General features: G+C 51.3%; 9 protein-coding genes across 9 annotated transcripts; 3 read left to right on the top strand and 6 right to left on the bottom strand.

Moving 5' to 3' along the window:
• Window positions 1-483: 483 nt before the first annotated feature.
• On the bottom strand, window positions 484-1680 carry BJY04DRAFT_156037 (RTA1 domain-containing protein). Its single transcript, XM_073708957.1, has 3 exons — window positions 1462-1680; window positions 1171-1413; window positions 484-1114 (listed from the first exon to the last, which is right to left on the bottom strand). The coding sequence occupies exons 1-3, from the start codon at window positions 1619-1621 to the stop codon at window positions 651-653; spliced, it is 867 nt and encodes a 288-aa protein (XP_073574747.1). The 5' UTR covers window positions 1622-1680; the 3' UTR covers window positions 484-650.
• A 546-nt stretch (window positions 1681-2226) lies between these two features.
• BJY04DRAFT_156046 (major facilitator superfamily domain-containing protein) lies at window positions 2227-4494 on the bottom strand. The gene is made up of 10 exons (XM_073708958.1): window positions 4215-4494; window positions 4105-4157; window positions 3975-4056; window positions 3865-3911; window positions 3572-3816; window positions 3219-3505; window positions 2881-3156; window positions 2791-2821; window positions 2660-2733; window positions 2227-2608 (listed from the first exon to the last, which is right to left on the bottom strand). Exons 1-10 carry the CDS (start codon window positions 4394-4396, stop codon window positions 2392-2394), a joined length of 1494 nt encoding a protein of 497 aa, XP_073574748.1. The 5' UTR covers window positions 4397-4494; the 3' UTR covers window positions 2227-2391.
• A 420-nt stretch (window positions 4495-4914) lies between these two features.
• Window positions 4915-6167, top strand: BJY04DRAFT_214819 (uncharacterized protein; the record flags this gene model as incomplete). The annotated part of the gene is made up of 4 exons (XM_073715321.1): window positions 4915-4978; window positions 5037-5138; window positions 5194-6009; window positions 6061-6167. 4 exons carry the CDS (start codon window positions 4915-4917, stop codon window positions 6165-6167), a joined length of 1089 nt encoding a protein of 362 aa, XP_073574749.1.
• A 111-nt stretch (window positions 6168-6278) lies between these two features.
• On the bottom strand, window positions 6279-7940 carry BJY04DRAFT_156083 (haloalkane dehalogenase family protein). The gene is made up of 3 exons (XM_073708959.1): window positions 7364-7940; window positions 7118-7302; window positions 6279-7068 (listed from the first exon to the last, which is right to left on the bottom strand). Exons 1-3 carry the CDS (start codon window positions 7907-7909, stop codon window positions 6390-6392), a joined length of 1410 nt encoding a protein of 469 aa, XP_073574750.1. The 5' UTR covers window positions 7910-7940; the 3' UTR covers window positions 6279-6389.
• A 161-nt stretch (window positions 7941-8101) lies between these two features.
• On the bottom strand, window positions 8102-10727 carry BJY04DRAFT_232431 (Six-hairpin glycosidase-like protein; the record flags this gene model as incomplete). The annotated part of the gene is made up of 11 exons (XM_073719755.1): window positions 8102-8208; window positions 8255-8305; window positions 8354-8377; window positions 8440-8848; window positions 8898-8955; window positions 9003-9157; window positions 9208-9283; window positions 9339-9492; window positions 9567-10435; window positions 10485-10549; window positions 10599-10727. 11 exons carry the CDS (start codon window positions 10725-10727, stop codon window positions 8102-8104), a joined length of 2097 nt encoding a protein of 698 aa, XP_073574751.1.
• Window positions 10682-12715, bottom strand: BJY04DRAFT_181004 (uncharacterized protein). Its single transcript, XM_073710148.1, has 3 exons — window positions 12222-12715; window positions 10765-12171; window positions 10682-10716 (listed from the first exon to the last, which is right to left on the bottom strand). Exons 1-2 carry the CDS (start codon window positions 12650-12652, stop codon window positions 11064-11066), a joined length of 1539 nt encoding a protein of 512 aa, XP_073574752.1. The 5' UTR covers window positions 12653-12715; the 3' UTR covers window positions 10682-10716; window positions 10765-11063.
• A 4214-nt stretch (window positions 12716-16929) lies between these two features.
• On the bottom strand, window positions 16930-17486 carry BJY04DRAFT_214822 (uncharacterized protein; the record flags this gene model as incomplete). The annotated part of the gene is made up of 2 exons (XM_073715322.1): window positions 16930-17090; window positions 17144-17486. 2 exons carry the CDS (start codon window positions 17484-17486, stop codon window positions 16930-16932), a joined length of 504 nt encoding a protein of 167 aa, XP_073574753.1.
• A 2650-nt stretch (window positions 17487-20136) lies between these two features.
• Window positions 20137-21967, top strand: BJY04DRAFT_156126 (F-box protein). The gene has a single exon (XM_073708960.1). The coding sequence runs from the start codon at window positions 20189-20191 to the stop codon at window positions 21788-21790; it is 1602 nt and encodes a 533-aa protein (XP_073574754.1). The 5' UTR covers window positions 20137-20188; the 3' UTR covers window positions 21791-21967.
• On the top strand, window positions 21968-23997 carry BJY04DRAFT_156127 (Alpha/beta hydrolase family-domain-containing protein). Its single transcript, XM_073708961.1, has 4 exons — window positions 21968-22336; window positions 22394-22532; window positions 22598-22706; window positions 22769-23997. The coding sequence occupies exons 1-4, from the start codon at window positions 22145-22147 to the stop codon at window positions 23661-23663; spliced, it is 1335 nt and encodes a 444-aa protein (XP_073574755.1). The 5' UTR covers window positions 21968-22144; the 3' UTR covers window positions 23664-23997.
• Window position 23998: the final 1 nt, after the last annotated feature.

The following is a 23998-nucleotide window of genomic DNA, read 5'->3' on the forward strand; positions in this document are numbered from 1 at the left end:
GGTATGATCAAGTCGAATTGGGGTACAAGGAGGGGATTTATAAGCTGGGGTTACTCCGAGACTTAACTCCGTCGTGCGTCACTCTGACTGTTATCCAATAATAGCAACTTTGTACTGCATTTTGGGCCTCCCTGGCCCCGCAGGATGATTAATAAATGTGGTGGAATGTGGGGTTGCCGACGACTCCCACTCCCAGGCTGCCAGCTGTCAAAGAGGTCACCCCGAGGCTCGAGCTACCTCTGTGGCTTGGAACTTGGAAGAGGGTCTTCTGGAAGTCGGGAGAGTGCTCAGTGAGCTCTATTATTGCGGCCGATAAGATTGTTCACATCAGGTTGTGTTGGCAGGCTTTCCCTTCGACTACATATTGCGTCTACCTCTCCAATTTTCACCAGAGTCCTCACCTCTGCAACTGACATAGTAATTTCCAAAGAGATAAGTGAATCGCTTATGTCAGATCAGTCGAAATGCTTCATAATATGATAACGAAATGGCCTAGAGAAAGCCTGATAACCACAAAGTCCGTCGCTGAATCTAACAAATAAGAAAGCCCGATCTAGATAAACCAAGAACCCGCTCATTCCAACTCCAAAATATACCTATCGTGTCGCACGATTTCCATGTACCCACATACAAGTTTAAACAGAAGAAATCTACCGCAAAGGTACAGCATCCGCACTCTCAAAGTCGCCTCTCGGCTGATAGCCCTTTCCGGAGAGGATAACGTAACAGGGATGCCAGAAGTTCAGAATCCCCATAACAATAGCCATCAGCACCGCGTCAAACACATACAGGAAAACCTCATGTGTCATCAGATATCCCCCATAACCATCAATGAACTCCACCAGGCGGAACACCGATCGGATGAGAATGAGTATGCTGACAACATACAAAGCATAGAGAAGCGTAACCCAGTTCCGGGCCATGACGTTTCCGCGCCAGTGGGTCTTTACTTCGTTGGAGCGAGCCGTGGGGGCTTTGTTGATTCGGATGTGGAAGATTATCGCGGTGATGAGGAAGAAGCCGAAGAAGATGACTTGCACGACGAGGCCGATGATGGTGATTGTTTCGCCGGTTTTGCGGCTGTCGGGGTTGTCGCCAGACATGAGGCCGCCTCCTATATCCTCTGTCAGTATGCGATTTAGGAATGGTGATGGAAAAGGGGGGCCTTACCTCCGCACTGCATAAGGAAAGAGATAACATCGCCGGTAACAAAGATCTTGGTCATCCACTTCACGCGGACGAGACTGTGTTCTTGCGCGTCGAGGTGCACGATCAAACGGCCCAGAACCATATAGATTGAGGCGGCGTACAGAGCGGGTCCGAGCAGAATGAGCACGGTCTGCAGGGCATATTTAGGGATTGAGCCTGTGTCGTTGTTGCTGAGGATGCGGAAGAGGTAGCCGAGTACTTGGACTGAAATTTGTTAGGTCAAGACGTAGATATGTAAAAGGGTTGACGTACAGATACCACCGATCACAAAAGGAATAAAGTATAATGCCTTTGCTCGGACTATTTGGTAGATGTGGTAGCCCGTTGAAGCGCCGAACAGGACGATGAAGATGGCAGCGGCCGGGATGGAAGGGTTGTACCCGTAGATGTTGTGGTCGTCGTCGCTTGCCATTGTTGAGGGATGATTGATACTTTCCAGACCTGACAACGCAACCCCTATATATAAGCAAGATCAATACCATCCATCGGATTCGTATAGCACAGCCCTGCGCCAAGCCCCGATCTGGATGCCTAAATTTTCTCGGGTTCGCTTTCGCTATCGTTTTCGTTCTTGCCATCCCCGACCCACAATATCGACTACTAAGATTGGTTGATCCCATCTTCGCTTGTCTCGGTTTCACTTTCTGAACCCCTGAATGGCAGCCACGGCGCGACAGCCGGCCCATCTTGAGGTTGGTCTCGAACGTCGTTGCCTGGGACACAGGCTAAGAATAAGCTTAAGACCGCGATCTCCGTCTTCGGGTTCGGAATCTTGAAGCTTCTGACTTCTGTCTGCTAGTCCGAAACAGGCATGCGATGAGTTGTGCAGGTGGTTCTCATACACAGCCGCCATGCTTGTTGCCCTGGAGTATAGCCTCCTGACGTCAGGCTGAACGTCGTTGCCTCCAGATACGAATGTCACGGTGCATTGAACCAACACAGATTTCTGGCCTCAACTTCGCCATTGATACACCAGGAGAATACATGACGGAAAGCTTGAGCGAATCTAGTCTGGGACATAGGGTAACGTCCGGATCAAATTATTCCTTGCCAGGTGTTTATTCCATGATTCGATAAGCGCTTGAGAAAATGACCGAGTTAAGGGTGCGATCACAGCGTCCAATAATTCTCTACCTCGCCCTTCAAACGTTTGAGTCAACGCAGATATGCTCGTTTGTGGCCTCAAGCTCCCACTTCTACCACGCGATCTCCTGTACTCTCACCTCCAGAGTCTTCAGCGCCTTGATTCCTCTTATCTCTTCGCTCAAGCCGAACCGCGAGGACCAGCGTACAGGCAGCGCAAATGATTAAGCCCACCGTGACTGAATTTCCGACCAAGAACCTGGGCGCGTAGTTCGTGTTGTAGGAAATCAACGGAATCCATGCGTTGAATGCGTATCTGGTATAGCTGTCAGAGGGCATGGTGAACCGAAAATGTAGGGCTACTCACGCGATCGAGTTGGTAGACCCGAGAATGATCTTCCGCTCGAGACTATCACCGGCGCAGACTTCGTTGACCATTGTCTGGAGGCCCTCGTTAGTACATGTTCGCTTTACAGGAATAAGGTCAAGAGAACATACCAGAAAGACGGGCCCAGAACCCTGTGCAAACCTACCCCCAGATAATCTGTTAATAAACCGCCTGCACTGAACGCTACAGCAAGGACGTACCCGGTAAGATAATAGCTCGCCCACTTCAAGCCAAATGGAACCCCATCCCAAATGGCCAGGTTCATCGCCGCGAAAAAGCAAACCGTCAAGCTGAAAAACACGATCGGACTGCGCAGCTGCAACCCATCACTCGTCCACCCGTAGATCAAACTCGTTAGGATCGTGATCGCATTCGTTACGGTCGGGTATGTGTTGATTTGCGAGACAGAGTACCGGTCAAGTGACTTCAGCCAGAGGTTCATGTACGAGCCGATGTTTTCGCTGCAGATGAAGAAGCTGCAATCCCTCATCATTAGCTCTTCAACTCTTGATAGATGGGATTGGACAGGGAGACAAACGTATAATAAGCCGTATAAACCCAGAAGTGCCACCTGCTGAGCACCCTCTTCGTTCCCTTCCAGGTAATCGGCTCTTCCAAAGCCTTGCCTGCCCTTCGCATGCGCTGTCTCGCAAGTTCCTTCTCCTTTGGCTTCAGCCAGAAAACACGCGTGTTACTCGGTAGATCCGGCAAGGCGAGATACCCCCAGACAGCCATCGGGAAAGTAATCACTCCATCGAAGATGAACAGCCAGCGCCAGCCGGATAGACCGCCGATGCCGTTCATGCCGGTGTAGAGGGCTGCTTGCTATACTCTGACTGTCAATAGATTTTCACGAATAGGTGAGCAGGCTCAGTGGGGGATTGCACGTACCAAATAGCCACTGAACATACTTCCCACGAACGCCGAGCCAAAGAATATACACGCCCGCTTCGCCAGTTCGCGCTTTGTGTACCACCCTCCAAGCACAGTGTGGACGGCCGGGTAAAAGGTGCCTTCGGCGAGGCCAACGAGAAAGCGACAGGCGTAGAGCTGCTCGGGTGTTTTGACGGCTGCCGAGGCGAAGGTTACGATAACCCAGAGGCATTCCCAGGAGGGGCACCAGAGAGAGAGGCGGACTGGGGAGCGTTAGCCAGGGGCGTAGTAGTTAAGTCGAGGGATTTTACCGCGGGTGCAGATCATCTGAGACGGAATCTGGGAGATAACATAGCCACTGTCAAGAAAGACCGTGTTAGGAGGGATATATCGGTTGAAAGGCCGGAGAGAGGCCACCTACATTGTCCACAATGTAGTAAAAGTCTGATACTGGTTTCCGACAACATTGAGTTCCTCTTTCATACCCGAGACATATGCGTTCGCTGCAGAAGTTAGCCTTTGTAACCATGACGTCCATTATCGCAACATACACAGGTTATTCTGATTCAAGTTCTTCGAGAAGTACGAGAAGCTCGCCCACGTCCTGGTCCCGTTAGCGAGATGATCTCTCCCCACATGAAGCCTTGCAGAGTGGGCTTACAGGATGAAGAAGTCAATCTTGCAGATAAATCTCCTCTCCTCAGGCGAGTAGTCAAACGTATCCCATAGAATCCTCTTGAGACGATGTCTCAAGATTGGCTTCTCGTTCTCTTGATCACTTAGTCCATCCTGAATCTGTTGAGTTTGCTCAACGGCAACCGATTTGTCTGCTACCGTCGCCATGGCGTCTTGTCGTATCAAGCAGTCTTGGTAAAGCTTGGAGAGGAGGACAAGAAAGGCCAATGCTGGGTGCGGGAGACTTTATACCCCACCTGAGTTAAAGATTCTCTATCTCCGATCTTTTTCTTTTCTTGTTTGCGGCAGTAGAGATTCCCTGTCGGTGATGGTCCGATAGCGTGACAGGCGCGAAAATGACATCTTCAACTTCCTTGCTGAAAACTACTCCAACTTACATGCCCGGGACAGAAGAATCCACGACCTAGACGATACCTACGGACAGTTTGAGTTAGAGAATCCTCTTGGAGTTGGAGACATGGGGTTGACGAATCGGCGGATATAGAGAGCGGCTATGGTGTGATGCGGAGGATAAGTTGGCTCATTGGATGGAGTCATGTCAACATATGTCTTGAAGCCATCGGACCACCGGCCACAATACTTTCATTAAGTTATATAGACGCGGGGTATGCAAGTAGGCCCGGTTTCGCTAAAAGATAACCAGATCAGTTGTACCATCTCAAGCAATGCCGTCAACCACAGTTCCACCACTGGAGGAGTACATCCCACCCCCTCAGACGAAGGAGGATTGTATGTTGCCATGTTGCCCCATAAGATCGAATAAAAAGACTGACTGAGTGATAATCAGTGGACTGGGCGTCCCTTGAAGCCCTCGACCTCTCCCTCCTTGAGAAACCAGGTGGAATCCAAACCCTCGCAGACCAAGTCTTGAGTTTCATCAATAGAAATGGTCTTTCTTCTGCCCTTCTCTTTAAATACAGTTTCCAGCTAAACCAAAAATGCAGGCTTCTTCTATGTGACAAACCACGGCCTCACTCCAGCACAAATGAACCGCCAGTACGCCCTCGCGCAATCCTTCTTCGCGCTTCCGCTCGACGAAAAGCTCAAATACATCAGCGACACAGCCTCCGGCGACTTTCGCGGCTACAAACCCCAATCAACAGGAAAGCTGAGTGCGCGCGACAATGACGAGCGATATAACATCCCCAAGTTCACTCCGGAGCACGAGAGACCTCACCCGCAGCTGATTCGGGACCACTGGGAAGAGATCAAAGAATTCTCGCTCCACATCCACAACAAGATCCTCCTCCCTCTGCTGCGATTATTTGCATACGTTCTAGAAATCGACCCCGAAACACTCGTCAATCGCCATCGGTACGAGGAGCCGGGACTAGAATACCTCCGCTACATGATCTACCACCCCCGCAGCGAAGCCGAAGATGCAGCGGCATTCAATCTCTGGGCCAAGGGCCACACGGACTACAATACGCTCACATTTCTCTTCCATCAGCCGATCGCAGGGTTACAGGTGCTGACACCTGACGGAGAGTGGAAATATGTCAAGTCGAATCCCGAGAGCATCATCGTGAATATTGCCGACGCGCTGGAGTATCTCTCTGGTGGGTTTCTCAAGAGTACTGTTCATCGGGTTGTGAGGCCGCCGAAGGATCAGGTTGAGAAATCAAGGCTGAGTTTGATTTATTTTGCGAGGCCTGAGGCGAGTGTGCGGATGAAGCCGCTGGAGAGTCCGTTGTTACAGAGGGTGGGGAGTAAACTGGATGGAAACTATGCAGAGGCGCTGGAGGGGTTCACTGCGGAGGGTGAGTATGCCCTATCTATGCTTTGGAAGTGCTGGAAGCTGACTGGGGTAGAATGGGCGAGGGCAAGAATCGCGAAGGACCACAGGTATCGGACGGGCGTGGTGGATCGGCAAGAGAAGGAGATTATTGCGGGTGTGCCACAGCAGTATTATGATTGAGGGAGATATTCATCAGAGTTGTGATGTCAGTATGGCTTGATGGAAGGATGAGACAGTGCTATAACAGGTCATTCCATATCATACACTTTATGCTAAAGTACCTGACGCCGATCTACGAGACGAAGAATAGTAATGTACATACTGCAAGTATCACAAAGAAACCACACCACCGCATAAAACATAACGCCGACCCTTCTGGCTCCACCGATAAAGGTCTATGATCTAGCCCCTGGCAAATCTGCCCACTAGCCCGGCCACCTCAGCTGCTTTCTCCTCAACAGCTAGATGCCCTGCCTTCTCAACCCAGATACCCCTAGGCGCCCACTTCGCCATGCGATCAGGGTGAATAGTCCTTACAAGAACATTCTTGTAGTCTCTAACGAGCGGATCCCTCTCTCCAAACACAACAGCGACTTCTGTCTTCTTTCCGTTCTCATCGCCGGAGTTTGTGCGAGCGGTACTCCAGTATCGACGGACCTGATCGTCTTGCGCGGAGAGACGGGCTTGCGTGTTGAGGGTTTCGAAGTGGGAAGGGCCGAGGAAGCCTTCGGCTGCTTTCCAGAGGAAGGTGTTGCGGAGGGTGAAGAGGAGGAATCGAGGCAGAGAAGGTGGGAGGTGGGCAAATCGCTCAATGGAGGACTTTGACGAGCGAGGAAGGGATTTGTACGCTGAGGTGTAGTTGGTAATATCGCTTGCTTGGATGCTGGGGCTCAGGAAGCGGAGGTATGCTGATTCCGGTGTGTAGCCGTGGAGGAGGCCGGTGACGCAGTACCAGATTCGGTTGAGGAGGCGATAGTGCAGCGAGCAGTCGCTGAGACGTGGCGGGAAGAAGGTGTTGAGGAGGAAGAGGCTTGTTGCCGAGGTGGATGGGAGACGGGGGAGTGTGCACAGGACGACGCATCTATACAGCTTTAGCACGAGGTTGCAGATGGGAAGAAAAGGCTACGTACCCGCCCCATTCATGGGCAGCGACAATCGCATCCTCGAGCTCAGTGACTTCGAAGAAGCGAGTCAAAGTGCAAATATGCAACTCAAAGGTAATGGCGTCCGGGCGAAGGATCTTGTCGCTGCGACCATGACCAAGCCAGTCAATTGCGTAGATCTCGTGTCCTTGTTCAAGGAGAGAGGGGAAGACCTGCAGGCCAGCTTCATTAGCTACTTCGTGAGGTTCATCGAGTCTGCGCAAGAGAACGTACATTTCTCCACATATAACTCCAACTGATGCCACCGTGAAGGAAAACAATTGGACGATGCGACTTCTTTCCATCCTGGAGGACAGTGCTGTAGCTCGGCTTAAGATGGATATATCGGACTGTTGCGCCGCAAACGTCGAATTCTTCCGTGTCATTTGCCCACGGCACACTCTCCATCCATCCGCGACTGTTCCTATCCACGTGAAACACCTCATCTGGTTTGAACTTGTATGATCCTTCGAGCTGTTCGTGGGCAAGGGTGTCGGACTTTGATCGGTATTGGTCGGTTTGGGCTACTAGACTGGACCACCCGCCTGGGGTGAGGACGTTGAAGGAGTTTCGGATAACGGAAGGGAGCATGGAAAGCATGAGCTTGTAAAGGTATAGGGGGAGGAGAATGGCTGTTAATGCGATCCGACTGATGGTAAATGAAAGGGTAAAGGAGGTAAGATGGGCAAGTAAAGTCATAATGGTAGTCGAGACGACCTCAAAAGCGCGGTCAGCACTCTTGAACAGCCGCTCTGTATCTATGTTCAAGTGGAATGGCATGTTTCTGTAATGGTTGAAGCGATTGTTTATGGAGAGAGAGAGAGCTAGACAGAGCTCGACAGAGGTATTTAATGGTGGAGCGAATCATGACGGGCTGTGACATCATCGGGATCCAGGAACCCTACAAATGCATCATCATACGAACACCATCTGCTCCACATCGCCTGTTCACATGTTTCTCCCACCTTACACTTACAGTGCCTTGCGGAGACCTTCGTGCTTGACCACCCAGCTTCCATCCTGAGGGAATCCGGGCGCCTGCCCTTCCGAGCCTTCCCACCCGGCCGACATGTACGCGACTGCCTGGTCAGCCCTATCACTGGCTGCACTTGGGAATCGACTTACCTGCGAGTAGAAAGCCAGCGTTTCCAGGCATAAACGGCGGAGGGGTTCCTCCTAAAGTCATAATCAGCGATACTCGACAAAACAAACAAAGAAACTCACCGTCACCTCCTCGGACTGCAAAGCCTACCGCATATCAGGTCAGTACCATCTTAAACTCAAACACTGAACAAAGAAAACCGGCCTACCAGCATCGTCAAAAATCCACCTCTCATAGTTTGTCAAATGAAAGATTGCCCTCTCTCTCTCCCCGACCCTGGCACTGTTGATCGCCAATACAGGTCTCCCCCACCCGCGAATATCTTCATCCTTCCAAACCTCCCAGACTTTATCGCTTGTTCGCTTCGCGACTTCCGGATCAACAGCTGGTGTATCAGGAAGTACACCCTGCAGCATGATCAGGCTTCGCGGGTCGTCGGTAAGGTTGTAGTCTTCCCACCAGGTACTGTTGAGGCCTTCGTAAACCGCGTAGAGACCAGAGACTTGTGGAGGCGGAGCTAGGTTTTGTGCGACGGTTTTCCACTTCGAGGGAACGGGGGCGTGGAGGGCGGCTTTCCATGCGATAGCGACATCGAGGGCATAGCGCCAGTAAGCGATCTGGAGAATATCAGCGAAGCAAAGGATAAGATGCGAAAGGTCGGCTTACTTCGTAAGCGAGATTGAGCGTCTCGCGAGGAGGCGTATTCTCAGTAACGCCGTACGACCTATATAGTGAGAAAGGGACATCCCAGCAGGAACCAAACAGACTTACGGTGGTCCGAGATCATAGTAGCCGGAGCTCTCATTCTTCCACGCATACGAAGCCAAGTAATCGGCCGTCGCAGAAAGGACTCGATCCCACTTCTGTAGAGTCTTCCTTGTCGGATTTGCCTGGTATGCCAGTTTCGCAAGGTACATCGGGTGAGGCTAGACTACCATATCAGCTTTGTGCAAATTGAGTACCGGGCCCAACATACCTGCTGCCAGAGTAGGAGTCCATTGATCCCCCCAGGCGAACTAACACCCGTACTTATTTCCGTCATTTTCGGCCATCTTAGAAAATCCGATCAGTACTTAAATGCGCTGGGCCGACGAAGAGGAAACGTACCTAGCGCCTTCCCATCCATTCGCCCTCGCCCTAGCGATAGAACTCGGCAACAAGCTCTCATACACGGCTGGGAAAATCTTATCAAAAAGCTCCTGCCGTCCCCACGTCGCCCAGTGCGCATTGTGCCAGACGACCATCTCCATGTGGAATTTTCCTGTTACCACCATCAGTGCGATTGTCCTTGTCATCGAACCGCTGAAAGAGATGACGCGAATGCAAGATACTTACCATACCATCCGTTGTTCATCAACCCGCTCTCCTGCGGTGACTGGCCTGTCGCAGCACTATTGACTCTAACATGGTACTGCGAGAGGATGATTCTTCGCTGGAGCTCGTCTGCCTTGGGGTTTGACGAGGATGTAAGGTCCACGAAGCCGCCATTAGTCCAGTACTTGCTCCAAGCGGCGGAGTTGCGGCGGCTAATTGTGGACGGTTGCGCAGGTGTATGCTTCTCCGGCGAAAAGAGCGCTGTGAAAGAAATTGTTGACGAGCGCGAACGGGGATCGAGTGTATAGCGATGCTTTGTGAGCCCGGTCGCGTTTTTTGGCTGGGATAGGCGCAATGGAGTACGAGAAGGCCACCGGAGATTGACAAAATAGCTTGTTTCCTGCAGCTCGTGAAAAATATGGGCCGTATTTTTCTCGGGACTCGGGGTGATGGTCGTGGTATGGTTATCCGGGAAATCGTAAACTCCGACAAAGACTTCATACTTGTACTTTGTTGTGTGGATTGGGGGGTATGGAAAATCGAGTTCCACGGTTAACGCCCCAGACTGGATGAGATCTGACTCGATATCGAATGCGACCGAGTCGGAGTCGAAGTCACCCTGCGTCACGACCCTGACCTCTACCCCGTCAATCTCGAACGTGGAAGTGATGATTCCGTTCCACACATCAAGCTCCTGGTGTGGATCTAGTATCTGGTCTGCGGCCAGCGTAGTGCCTTTATATCTGAGTCCAATGCGACCGAGGTTGATCCTGTTCGGATTCCCAATGAGCCACTGGGATACCTGTGGGAGATCGGGATCGGGAATTGCGTAGGAGACGTTTCGACCGTGGGTGAGCATTTCCACCCCGGTGTAGTCGCTCAGCTGTTCTCTGCAGCTGTTGTTAGTCGACAGAGGGAAAATTGCATACCGCGACTCACCCATTGGTCGGTAAAGAGTCGTTGTGCCACGCCCAGCTGGAAAGGGAGTTAAAAGGTAGGAATGTCTATATAGTCAGTGACTCATCCATCCGGAGACAGAAATGAGGGTCGAACCTGCATCCCAGTGTTGTCCAAGCCAAAAGCGAAGTCGCCATTGCCGACCTGAAGCGGAGTGGTTTCATTGTCGATCAGACTGGTGCGAATGACATTGTATTTGGAGACAATGCGCCGACTTGTAATCATCAGCATCAATTCATCCGCCCTTGCAGGGAAGCCTTACCGGTCAATGCGACCCAGCGCGAGGGCGGGAAGCAGCGCGAGCCACAACCCTTGGAATAGAAACATCCTTACGACGGTGGCGATCTTAACCAGGGCGTGGGGACGGGAAGCTGCCACTTTTAACCATGGTCGGTGTATTTCTGACCGAGGATCTGGGGTAGTTGTACCCCGCAAAGGTCTATACTGGCATCATTTAATGCACCAATCCGACCACGGTCGGGTAAAACGGAAGCAAGACAGATCGGCATAAGACGGCATCATTAAGATTAGATACAAAGTCGGCTAAATGAAAAGCACAATCTAGTACTCGTAGTCGGTCCAGTTCTCGGAGGTCTCTTCATTTGCTTTTGGCGCTCGGAAAAATCCGGGCTCAATCGCAAGCGGTTGGGTGTGTTTGATGGGGGTTTTGATGCCCTTGATATCGCGCAACCACGGTCGCTCCATCCTCGCTTGTCGTGGTAGCGACCATAATTGACGGTCATAATAGCTGATCCTGCCCGCTTCATATCCGCGCACGCGAAGGCTGCAGAGGCCTGGTGGCAGTTGGCTCGCAAGAGAGGGAGGATCGTCCATGCTCCTCGGACTGACAGATCCCAGGCCATCCGCAAAGTAGAACAATGTCACTACGTCAATCTTCAGCCGCGTCAGGGCGATGCAATCTAGCAGGGAGCCGCTCTGTATGTCTAGGGGTGCCGGGGGGCGCCTCGTTTCTGGATGTTCTAGATATTTTTCTCTCATCACCCTATCGTCAACTGGCACAGGGAGACCGAAGCCAAATGGTGTCGACTCGTAGATAAGATCCAGGTCCAGATGTTCCAGAAAGTCCTTGTGACGGAGGATACATCGCAGGAGTGTGGCGGGGTTGAACATCTGTGGTGGCTCCGTTGGACTGAAGACACTTCCTGTCTCAATGTTCACGCGTGCAGGGGTGTATGTGAACTTTCGTAGCCGCTCGACGCAGCACAAGAGCGATGCCAGGTGCTGTGTGTTCAGATCGCAGTCGTGCAGTTGAATGCAGCGCACTCTAGACCATTCGCCGCGATACATGTACACAGGTCCGTCGAGCTTCACCATCCCCGCAATGCTCACAGACGACAAGTTGGGCAATCGGCGGACTAGCCGCATACTGCGGACAAGACTACACGATGTTGGAAAGCGATCTCTTGAGTTGAGATTCGGGGATAGAAAGTCAATGGAGCGCACGCTTTGCAACAGGTTAGATTGGCCCTTGGATGATTTTACTCTACGCAGGAGCAAGTCCAACGGTGGCTGGATAAGCTGGTGGCGGGTGGGCGGGTGTGACTGCGAGGCAACCAGGACCAAGCGCTCCAGGTTGGGGCAGACTGTGATCAAAACTGCGGCTAGGGCCTGGCCGACCATGAAGGGTCGATTGTATTCTGGACCGGACCTTCCCAGCATGTGTGAGAGAATAGCGGCAATGAGCGGAGAGAGACTCACCTTCGGATTGTGGTTTTGTTTCGAGTGCGAGGGTCTTGCATGATGAGATTGAGAACATAGTGCGTCTCCTGGGGTTCAAAGGCAGAGGAGATGGCGTCTTTCAGGCTGGTTAATTCTGTGTCGGAAAGAGAGCGTTGCCATTCTTCCATCTGGAAGGAATAATTCCATCGAGCTTGGCGGTCGACCTCGAGACGATGGACAAAGAGGCCCAGTCGCGGCTTACGCAAGATAGACAGAAGAATGTGGAAGGCTTTGTCGGATTGGTGATCGTTTCTGATGCGAATGCGTCTGTATTTGCGGCGGAGGGGGAGGTCGCAGAGGGGATGTACTCGGCGGAATTGGATGGAGAGAGCGGTGATGTCCTTTGGATTGTGGATGTAGGAGATGATGATGCGAAGGATATCCTCGGGCATTTCATGCAGGAAGGCCATTTTGGGATGAAAAGCAAGAACAAAGGGGAGAATGGGATGGATGGAAAGTGAGGATGGAGGTGAGTGAGGAGAAGAGAAGAAAGCAAAGCAGCAGCGAGCGCGGGGAGACAAAAGGAAAAGGCTCCCTGACTCCCTGCAAGTCCTTTCTGCCTCAGGCCATCCACACCCACTGCGATGGACAAAAGTACCAGAGAGAGATATCCACTTCTGCATGTGAGATGATCTATCAGAAAAATGGACAGGCATTCCGCTGTTACCTTGCCGCACCCCATCGCTTTGGGAAATCCCTCGGTTTGGTTCTCAACTGTAGGGAACCTACTGAAGATTAACTCACAGGGGCCATCCTTGACCTATGACAATGTCAAAGCGTGCATATCCAACCCCCAAGCGACAAAGATACACCAACCCGTAGATTCACATCTCTCGGTCATGTCTCCTCTTCTCCAACGAGTGCCCAGTTGCTCATGTCGTGCGACATCTGCAGAAGGTCACAGATCCCATCGAGGGCGATGTGTGTCGTGAACCAGTTGATCAACGACTGCATCGTACTCCGTCATCTCTTGTCCATACCCTCCTGCATCCAGGTGCTAGTGCAATGTTGTCGGTCTTCACAGGAAGAGCGAGGCCGTGCCGGACTTCGCCGTTTGGCCCAAAAGAAAGAGGCAACGAAACCCAATAAATAGGTACCTCAATATTAATCAAGCATCCCTGGCGAAAGCATACAGCAGCAATATTCTGAGACCTTGAAACTCTACCCTGTTTTTCTTGTGAGGGTACTTTAAGACGGTCATGTTCGTGCAAGGCAGAGATGGCCGTCGGACCTCTAGCTGGTAATGACCGACCATGTCGCGTTTCACAAGAATTGACAAGGCGCAACGCAGGCCTTCGAGAAGTGAAAACGTTTTGGTCTTGTTCGTCCTCAGGTGGCTATTCGTAAAGTGCAACGTAGTCGAGTTGCAGGTTGCCACCAGAACGGGGTTGTTGGCACTCTCTGCAGGTCAAGGCGACTCTGCTTGCGTTCTGGGTATCGCATTCTTGGGTCAGGTCTAGAAAGCGACGGATTCTTTTCGTCGATCTTAGCGGCTTCGAGAGAGGGCAAACTGTGCAAAGAAGCCTTGCATGCGAAGACGCTAGCGCTTCCGCAGCTGGATTTCAACGCAGCTCAAATTTTGGAGAGGTCTGTGGGCGCCTCGCGCATCCTGCAGGGAAACAAATTGGGCCCGGGTCGGTCGAGACATCAAGACTTATCGCTGCAGAGTGGCACTGATGGTGAACTATTCGAGATTCGGGAATGGATTCCGCAATGAAAACCTGACACGATTGCTGCGTCCGTGTAGATCCGGGGTGACCCGGCAGTCAGTGCACTAAATAGATCCAAGCAAGTCGGCTGTCTACATCACAGGTGCTGTACACTTGCAGATCAGCCAACTTCAATTACTCCCAGCGTCAGGCGTATCTTTCTGGAGTAGCATGTCGAGCAACCTTCGCTTACTGTAGTAGCGAAGAGGTGGACTAGGAGATAGTAGAAGTAGCAGCAGCACAATTGGTCATCAACTCGTTCACCATCACTCGATGGAACTAGGTAGGCATCAGGCTTCCAGAGGCCTTTCAACGAGGCGATATCTCTCGTAGACAGGATCTCGTCATCATTGGCGCATTTTCGGACGGAATGGCCGGCACGAACCGCACTGCAGGTGACTTCGCGGAAGTTGTGGCGTACACCATCAAGACGATCGTCTCCGAAATCCATCAAAAGCGATGTCTTTACCAGGTACAGTGCCTGTACAGTAGCTTTTGAGGGGGGTGGGACTATTGCAATCCAGACTGAAGCTGACACGACGATGTCGCAAGTCAACACGCTTTCGTATAATCGCCACTGCTTCTTGTTTCAAAGTGCAGGGTGCTTAGTGCTCTGGTCCAGAGCCATGTACCTATCCGCCGGAAAGTATCCATACGTACCTTTGCTTTTGGAAGTGAGGGTTCCCTGTGCTCCTGGGAGGTCAGGCACAAAAGCCAAGGGCGACACGTCACATCGGCGATGCTCAACCGATCTGCACGCATCGGAATGAACCTAAGTTGCGGGGCTATTAAGTTAGTACTAACTTATTGCGTTAGACAATGGGCTAGACCCGACGGCTGGGGCGAGGGAGATGTTAGCGAAGGCCATCAACAGCCGCCAGGGAAATACAAGAATCTACCCTAGGATGTAAGATGGCCTTCTGTACTAGAAATTTATTTGGCCGCAAAAGGGGTCGTACATAGGCTACGGTAACTAGAAGAAATTAGAGGAAGAGAAAAGCAAAAGAAAAAAAGTATGATACAGGCAGTTCAAGCACTCAGCTACATGGTGATGGGCCGGGGATGAGTGACTCCCGCTCCCTGAGCAAGCCCGCCTATCACGTTCTCTATCAGACTGAGATTCCTCCTTGGAGACTGCTCGCTCGAGCACTTCTCTTCCAGAGGTACATTTTCCTAATTCTGCCTGTCGTGCTACGTTCATATAGCGAAGTACGGAAAGAGGGGAATAATAGGCCGTTGAATACGCTGTTCATCTGCAATCAGAACACGGTGAAACCTTCAACATCTTTGGATGCCTCCAAGAGCGCAAACATGTAGTTGAGCCCTGCAAAGGCTAACTATCACATCCGTGTCACTTAACCACTGGTAGGATGCCGCCTTTAAGGCTCAGCTTCTTGAGCTGAAATGGGAAATGAGTGGCAACCAGGAAACTAGCGAATGCGCTACGATTCGCTTCGTTCGCACCACAGCAGTCAATAGTCAATGATTCCAGACAAGGGCTCTGCTGTAGTGCTTTTAGGAGAAAGTGACGGATTGTGTCGAGTTCAAAGTCACTGGTAACACTAATCTCGCGAAGCTTGGAGAGGTAAGAGCATCAATGCTCGGCTCGGAGGAACTTGCTGGAAAGATTCCGATCCTGTTTTGTCCTGTCTTTTGGTTAATGAGAAGGCGTTCCAACTGGATGTCAGCTTGGCTGGCGAGCGCACTCGCCACAGTAAGAACCTCGTCACAGGAGAGCACGTTCATCTCCAGGACTGCGCAGTTAATGAGACCGCGGAAGAGGGTCAGGAAACTCTGAGATACACGATCGCGAAGACCAAGCGTGCCGTAGACGTCCCTCTCCCATTGCAGCTCGACTTCAAAGGGAGAAGAATCATTTGACCTGCTGTGCGTGGTGAGAATCATTGATAAGTTGGCGTAGACTCTCTAAAGAAGCATTGGAGAAGTCTGTTCCAATCTGCGTGCAAGACATCTTGTATGTATGTAGATCGGTCGTTCCGGCGTATTTCTGAATTCTGTGTTGCTGGGTATCTAGCAGTCAATTCGATAGGTGTACAATATCTTTAAAATCCCTAGCCCTGGAACGCGAGCATTTGATAGACCAGGAGGTCCCAAATTCGAACAACAAGTGTAAACAGCCAATTGCCCCCTTAGGAAGTAAATGGCAATTTTCTGGGTATGGAATGCGCTGTATGCTTTTATGTCTCGTCTCAGGGCCTTTGGAACTGATGTTTCAAGCCAGAACCACCAAATGATATTTGAGAAACAGAAAAGCTAATATGAAAAGGCTTCTATTACAATACAACCACTTGCTTTGTATCGTAAAGCGACACACTGCGCGTGTCGCACTTTCAATGGGTCTCAGAATCTTTGTCCTGGGGTATAAGATAACAATGGGCCACTCAATTAGAGGAGGTAGACAGACTAATGTCATCCACATGAGCTGCAGCTAAAAAAAAGCCCTTTGAAAAGATGATTAAGACTCTTTAGAGGCAACAGACACTCTATTAAAAGCTAGCCAAAACGTCCATTATACTGCAAGCGTGAAACTAACCCACTTCTACATTTCATTCATGAGCCACTTTGTTTAAGTTATATGCGCTCAGTATCAGAGCTTTGACGTTATAGATCAGGAGAAACCGAGCCAGGTCGTTGAGTCTGCACTCCCCGATGCAGGTGATGGAGGTTTCGTGAGTGTTTAACCCGGCTGAGGTGCGTCAAGCACTGTCTCTGATTGCTGCCGACGCTACTGATTCCTCGGTAGTGTTTATGGAATGACATCAAAAGCGTCATGTAGGAATCAGACTCTTAGAATTGAGAAAGGCATCGTCACATTTATCAGATATTCTTCGACGGGTCGACAGGATGTTGTAAGTGCAGGGCGCGCGATGAACGAGGAAGCTGGGCTACAGACGGTCCTCGGGCTACTCGAAATGAGTAGTAACCGCTGGAGACAAAGCATGCTGCAGTCCAGCAGCTCAGGATGAGAGGTTGATTGAGATGGTAATTTCTAATTTCTGAAGAGTCCCGATGACTTCTTTGCGCGCGGAGAAAGTCTCACTTGTGGCATCTGCTGAGCTGGTGACGATGCCAACTGCGCGGAGGCCGTCTGGAGGATATTTCTGAGGTTGCGCCCTTTCTGTTCAAGGGTCGGCACGCCTGGCCTATCTCGTCGCCATCCTAGACCCAGACCGAGGCGGCCGTGTGAGGTTCTCCGTATTGCCATCGACATGATGTACCGAGCGAGATTGTCATTGTGTGCTAGGCATTCGAGCTCTCGCAGCGATGCCTCGTGTGAGGCGGTACGACCCTGGAAGATGAATGCCGATCGGAAATAGTAGAAGGAAGACTTTGACAGGCAGCTCGGCGTGAGACGGAGTGAGCAGGTATTCTTGCTTCCGAGATACGATGCGACATGTTCGATGAGCTCCGGTGGAAGAGCATCAGATGTAATCCCAGACGCGCGGGCGGAGGTCGAATGAGGCTTGTTCGTGGGAGGAGCAACGTCGCTCTCGAATCTCTCAAGCTCGCACATGTTTGTTTCTTTTAAAAAGGACGCGAACAACATAAGGCAATTCTGCCAGTAATGATATCGCAGAAGGTGAGATAGAGATGCTGAAATAGACAAGACAACTTCAACAGCTTACGAGACGATAGAAGAGCGGTCTCGAGATGATGATACGGTTCTTAAGAAGAGGACGAAGGAAACTCGGTGCTTGGAAGGCAGAGGAAGGCTACTTATACCTTAGGGTAATAGAAGTTAACTAGCTAATCAGGCTGGGAGCTTTCTTCCCTATTTACTGACCACCTGCACATTCACTTTTCTCCAGCTTTAACACGTTATGGGTCACTATAGTATGCTTCGCAGCGCATTACAAATCAAGCTGTTGCATAAATGTTACACGCCGCGGAGCGTCTGCCATCGTCTGCAGGCGCGAAGGGGTAACTGGCCGGTTTCTTTCTCAACGAGATGCACGGGGGACTTTGGTAGATCATGACCTTTGCGGCTCATAAAGTGTCTGTAGCTTGTTTATATGAGATAGGGGTCCAAGCATCAATGCGAGGGTCTGGCTTCATCTGTCTTGCAAGGAAATGCACCTTCATAAGATGTCCAGCGTGTCGTTGCTACCACGCGGTACCAAAGTATTCGCTCTGTTGGCATGACGGAATGCCATTCAGATGGGGATGACACGACACATTTTGTCAAACGCGACCCTTGCTTTCCGACACGCAACCAGGAGTCAGGTCCATCACGGGCAAGGTTCTGCCCAAAGATGGTGTTGTGCTTGTGCTTGGTAGACGCAAGCGAGCGGGCTTCCTTGGCGTGTGGGTACTAGTTCTAGGTGGATATGGGCATCATCGATCGCGTATACTACAGCTGCATCACCAGCTCAGCTCATCCATTATACCCTACTGTATAGTGTTAATCGGATGTCTTAGAATCCACAGAACGTACATTGAGACTTATCAGAGATGCGCAACGACAGAGGGTTCGTATACTAGGAAGCGGCGATGGGTACAACTAGCGAAAGCAACGTCCATTCGCTTACAGAAGAGATAGTACGTTTATGTTCGTCCAGCCTCTTTGACTGCTAGTGTAATAGATTCCTTGGAGAGGGGTGGTGTCAACCCCAGGTAGCAAGGACCTCTCAGCCCCTCCTGGTCAAGCGCGCAGTATGGATATATCCGACGGCTCTCCAGAAGTAGCAAATCTGGAGTCTACATAACTTTGGTCTCCGAAGCCGCTTGGTGTATCCAGATGTAGTAGGTTGAACATCCCAAAGGGTTTGAGCTTGCCGGGTGCTCTGGCCGAACCAGCTTGCCCTGATTCGAACGCACTTGACGCTGCTTGTTGGACAGATGCTACTGTATTCAGATGGCCATATCTCATCTAAACATTTCTACTGATTCTGAGCGTTTACATATGCCATGGATTGAGGCTTTCTACGTTTTAAACTTCGACAGACGCCTTTGAAACCACATTTCTTCGACCGACGCTCTTAATATGGACTGAAACATTCGTTGTTCAACACATACTAAACCGTGTGAGGATATAGCAGAGCCTCCTTAAACGTGCTAGTTCGTAAGCTAGCGGACGTGAGGTGAATCATGCAAAGTAGGATTGTCTTGGTGCAGTTTCACCCCGATGATGAGGCTCTGCGCGCACTTCCAAAAGACCCAAGGTTGCGGAAAAAACATGCCCGCATTCTGATTGGTCAGCTGGGTACCCACCGAACAAAAGGTCGTCAAAAAGTTGCTCAGCTCAAAGCTCCAGTGATTGTTTCCCGGTATACTTAGTCACGCAGTCTGAAATGCGCATTTGTTGAAGTTGTGCTGTTTTTTGTTGACTTTCGACCAGAACTCACGCGAAAAGCGAGAGTTGAGGACCCACCGGTCATTTGCGAGGAATGCGGGGGAATGAACCCCCTGGCACATCTTGTACACTGATATAGGTTTACCAGGGATCAAAGTCATTATCAAGGTAGTAAGTGCTGTAAATACTATAAATGTACTAAAACTGCTCCAAATGCGTTCTACTAAGGTGCTTGAACTGTCCTACCTTCATAAGGGGTCATTTCGAACGACCAGCTTTTGCGGAAAAAACATGCTCCTGTTCTGATTGGCTAATAACCTGCGACTGGGGCTCGCGATAGACTTTGGTGGGCACTGGATAGTCGATTTATAGTGATGCGTGTAAAGCTAATCACTGGTTACATGGGGGTTGTGTCACAATATATATCCGTCCACGGGTCCTTCCCGCTATCAACCCAAGGGACATAGCACGGGAATACCGAGGTACCATCGCTTTCTAAATGATTTTTAGTGAACAGAACCCGGGCAGGTTCATATTCTGTGATCGTATGTCTCTCCTTATGCGATTTGGTAAATCGCGACCGTGGAGTAATTGCCGTGTCGGGCTGAGTCTTTGACGCTTCATCACTCTGCGAACCCCTTAAACCCCTTGCAAGCGGGGCTCTTCTATTCGGCCATGATCTAAGATACTATACGAAGTAGTCAGGAAATCTCCTCATGAGTCTAAGCCTGAAAACAACGCGCTGTTAACAACTTGGCGATTCTGAGAGCACCGCCATAATCGGCATAGCCACAAACAACAAACAACGCGGCTGTGCAGCGCGAAGAGACGGAGAACCTCCTTAAGATGAGCCGACCAGCTGCAACTCTCGCCTGGACGCATCATCTCAGGCAACAGTTCTCTTTCTGACTAGTAATATCCCCATGACGACTGCAACATCATTAGATTCTTTACCTGTTGAAATCCAATGCTCCATCATCCGCCTCCTGGACCCGATAGGCCTCATCTCACTCAGCCAAACAAGCCAGCATTTCCGTGACCTCATCAAGCCAAAGAAGACCCATTTTGTTGAGCGTCTCCTCGCGCTGGAATGCGTGGCTGAAATCGGCGGCCCTCCTATCAAGTTTTCAAGATTCGGAGCCCTTGAACCCGACCGCGCGAGCCCAGAATGGGAGGCCAACCTCTGGGCTTGTACGAGCTGCCTTAAGCTCCTGCCCCAGTACAGGTTCACGAACCAAGCACTCTCACAGATAGTCTATCGCAAGCCGATCCCGGGTTCTCCAGCGGCGACTGCATGGACACGCTGGGAGCCAGGATCGAGCGCACCCTTTCGAGAAGGTCTATCGCTGGAAGGATGGCGAAAGAAGTACGACGACGACGAGGCACGGTATATTCGCCGACGATACGGATTTCTGGCAACCGATGCCTGGGGCCGAGCCAGGATCAGCTACGACAACACAGTGACTGCTGAGACACATCTGGAGCGGTGTCTGACCGACCTTCGAAATTGCTGGATTGAGGAGTTCGAAGAGATCCTCACCGACTCTCAAGAGGACAGTATACTCAACCGCGAGGCATACTATCTTGAGCATCTGCGCGCTGGAACGAATCGGTATGCGCGACGCTGTCTGGAGTGTCGGTTCCGACGGGGCGAGTTCCGGGGGTGTACAGGCCTTGGAAAGGGTCTAGGGACTCCCACAGTACCCATTGTCCCTGGTCGACAGGTCTCATACGGCACGGTTGTGGATCGGTATTTTCCAGACATATCGGACGTGCTGGACACTAAGCGACCGGCATTTAATGCGCCGCTGTTTGTGATCTACCGAGATGACGCGACCGACCGACGATGGACGTTATTTCGAGTTCGCTGTCAGGGATGCTCCGAGTGGAAGGAGATGCGGGCATTCCGAGCAGGAGGTGTATACCAGCGCTGGCAACCTTTCGATTGCGGCAGTTCACGCGCTTTCAACGACTTGCATCCCAACTGGGATAAAGTGGATGTGACAGAGGCGTGGATCAACAACTTGAGGTGTAACCACTGCTTTGTAAAAAGCCACGGTCGCGAAGCTCTCGGTGACCTTCTCGTCACGTGGATTGTGTCTCTGATCGAAGCCCAACTCCCTGAGATCATCAACTTCCCCCTCAGAGGATTCTACGCGCTCAAATCTCGTCTGCGGTTCTGTCCTGAGGACCGAAAACACGATTTGAAGGATATCCTCTTGCATATAAGCCCTCTCCTAAATAAGAAAGGCACGAATTTTACTCGAGCAGATATAGCGCTCATGCGACAAAAGCGCGCACAGTTCTTGGCGATCGAGCCGAAGGCGATAGAAGATGAGCGGATGGGGGCTGGGTGGTGGGCTAGCGATGATCCGTATTTGAACCCATGGGGGAGGATGTTTGATCAAGCGGAGGCAGTCTGTCTTTGGCTGAAAGGAGCTAAGGATGAGCTGCTGTTGGGAGAGGGGAAGAAGGAGGTTCTGGCTGAGTGGGCGCTGGCGAGGGATGAGTTGGTTCATTCGTGATCTGCCATCTCCAGGGAGGCTCATTAGCGATAGATAACCAGCTCTTCGATTATGCTTGGTTCGCCTGGCCGCACGATCTCCGAAACCAGATCTTCGTGCATGACTCGCGGATCGGCGTGGGCCCTACTCTAGCAAGTAGGCAGATCGCATTTCCTCCAGAATCGCGAATCAGAGGATGCAAGGACACTGATCCATCTGAAGATCTTTCATCATCACGAACTCTCTGCGGTGAACTCAAGATGCCGTCATAGCGCAGCTTCATGCCGTTACATCTTCACGGGTTCTTCTTCCAGTCAGGTGGACTTTTACTACCATCTGCCATTGCATCGAACGTGCTTGTCCTCACGGCGAACCATGGCTGCCTCCGCATTTATAATATCAGAACACACAATCGACTGCCAATACATCCGCGAATATCCCCACGCGACAAGCACACAGAATGCACCGCTGAAACTCCTAATCAAAAAATACACCCCGGTCAACAATACCAGTCCACAACCTGGGGATGTGACGCTTATTGCAGCACCCGGGACGGGTATGCCAAAGGTAATGGGCTTCACATTCCACCTTCTATACCATGCTAATGGACCCTGGGCTGGACAGGAACTCTACGAGCCGCTTTGGACCGACCTCATCGAGCGAAGCTATCTCGACGGATTCGGCATCCGGGCGATCTGGAGCGCGGAACCGGCGAATCAGGGTGGAAGTGGTGTTTTAAACGAGAATTGTTTAGGGAACGAACGTACGTTTCTTCGCGTTGGCTCAATTACAACAGAATAGTTGAACTGACTGGATTACTCTGTCTAGCATCTTGGTTCGACCACACCCGCGACCTGCTCCACATGATAAACCATTTCCGAGACGACATGCCGCAGCCGATCATGAGCGTTGGCCACAGTGCCGGTGCGACGCAGCAGTGAGTGTTTGCCCAATAAACATCTTCGACGCCGAGAGGAAATACTCATAAGTTGTGAACAGAATCTTTCTCTCACTCATGCACCCCCGCCTCCTTACATCCATGATCCTCCTTGAACCCTGGATGTACGACGCGCCCCGCCGCGAAGGAAATAAGTGGATCTTTGCTCGTGCGAAACAACCCGATACATGGCCGTCGCGCGCGGAAGCGCTCAAGCAGTCCGCGAAACGGCTGGTTAGCTGGGATCCTCGCGTTATCAGACTGTGGGCAGAGTATGGATATCGTGATCTACCGACTGCTTTACATCCGGATTCGGAGTCGGAGTCTCTTAAGGGAACATCTAATGAGAAACCGGTCACAATGACGACACCGCTTGCGCAGGAGACGTTCATGTACCTTCGCCCTAATCCCAATCGACATAAGCAGCTAGGGTTACCGGATGAAGAGAATGACAATGGGAGTGATGGGCCGAGTCCGCCTCATGATCCGTTGGCGGTTCCGGACATGATGGGCGGGTTGTATCCGAAACAACGGTTTTATCGATCTGAGGGGATGATGGCGTGGAAAGGGCTGCCGCATGTTCGTCCAAGTGTACTCTTTGTTACTGGGAGTAAAAGTGCATTGTCGCAGACAGGGCACTTGAAGAAGGCAGCGGAAAGAACAGGGACGGGAATTGGGGGGAGTGGCGGGATAGAATATGACCGGGTGAAGCAGGTCGAGCTGGAGAGTGGGCACACCCTACCGTTTGAGAAGGATGTTATTGGGGAGACTGCAAAGGTGGTTTCGGGGTGGATTGCGCGGGAGGTGGAGAGGTGGAGGCAGGATGAGAAGAGAATCGAAGAGGGGTGGAAGGATCGGCCAGTGCAGGACAGAGTGGGCTTCTCAGCGGAGTGGAAGGAGCAGATGGATGTTGCGCTGAAGGATCTTCCTGACAGGAGGAGAGGATCAAAGCTTTAGCTGTTGGCACATTGGCACCGAACTCGTTCAGCGCATTCGGGTAAATGCATGCGGAGCGTCGGGGTACAATCCCGTTGTTTACAGATTATGGGGAATGATGATGAGCTGTCTGCATGCAGGGGATAGCTTCACTCCGTTCCTGTTTGGGTAATACGCCGCGGCCAAATCAGCTAGCGCTGACCCCAGGATCTAGAAGCGAGATCGATCGAAGCTCAACGTCCAGCCGGAACCTTTTGTTGGTGCTTTTTGAAATATCCGATGGCCCCATATTATTTAATCAATGGGATGGTGCTCCTCTTGGCTCGCTTTGGAGCGTATAAAGGAAGTCGCTTCTG

This window comes from Aspergillus karnatakaensis (genome assembly GCF_047715665.1).
Source record: "Aspergillus karnatakaensis strain CBS 102800 unplaced genomic scaffold BJY04scaffold_8, whole genome shotgun sequence".
NCBI classification, from domain to species: domain Eukaryota; kingdom Fungi; phylum Ascomycota; class Eurotiomycetes; order Eurotiales; family Aspergillaceae; genus Aspergillus; species Aspergillus karnatakaensis.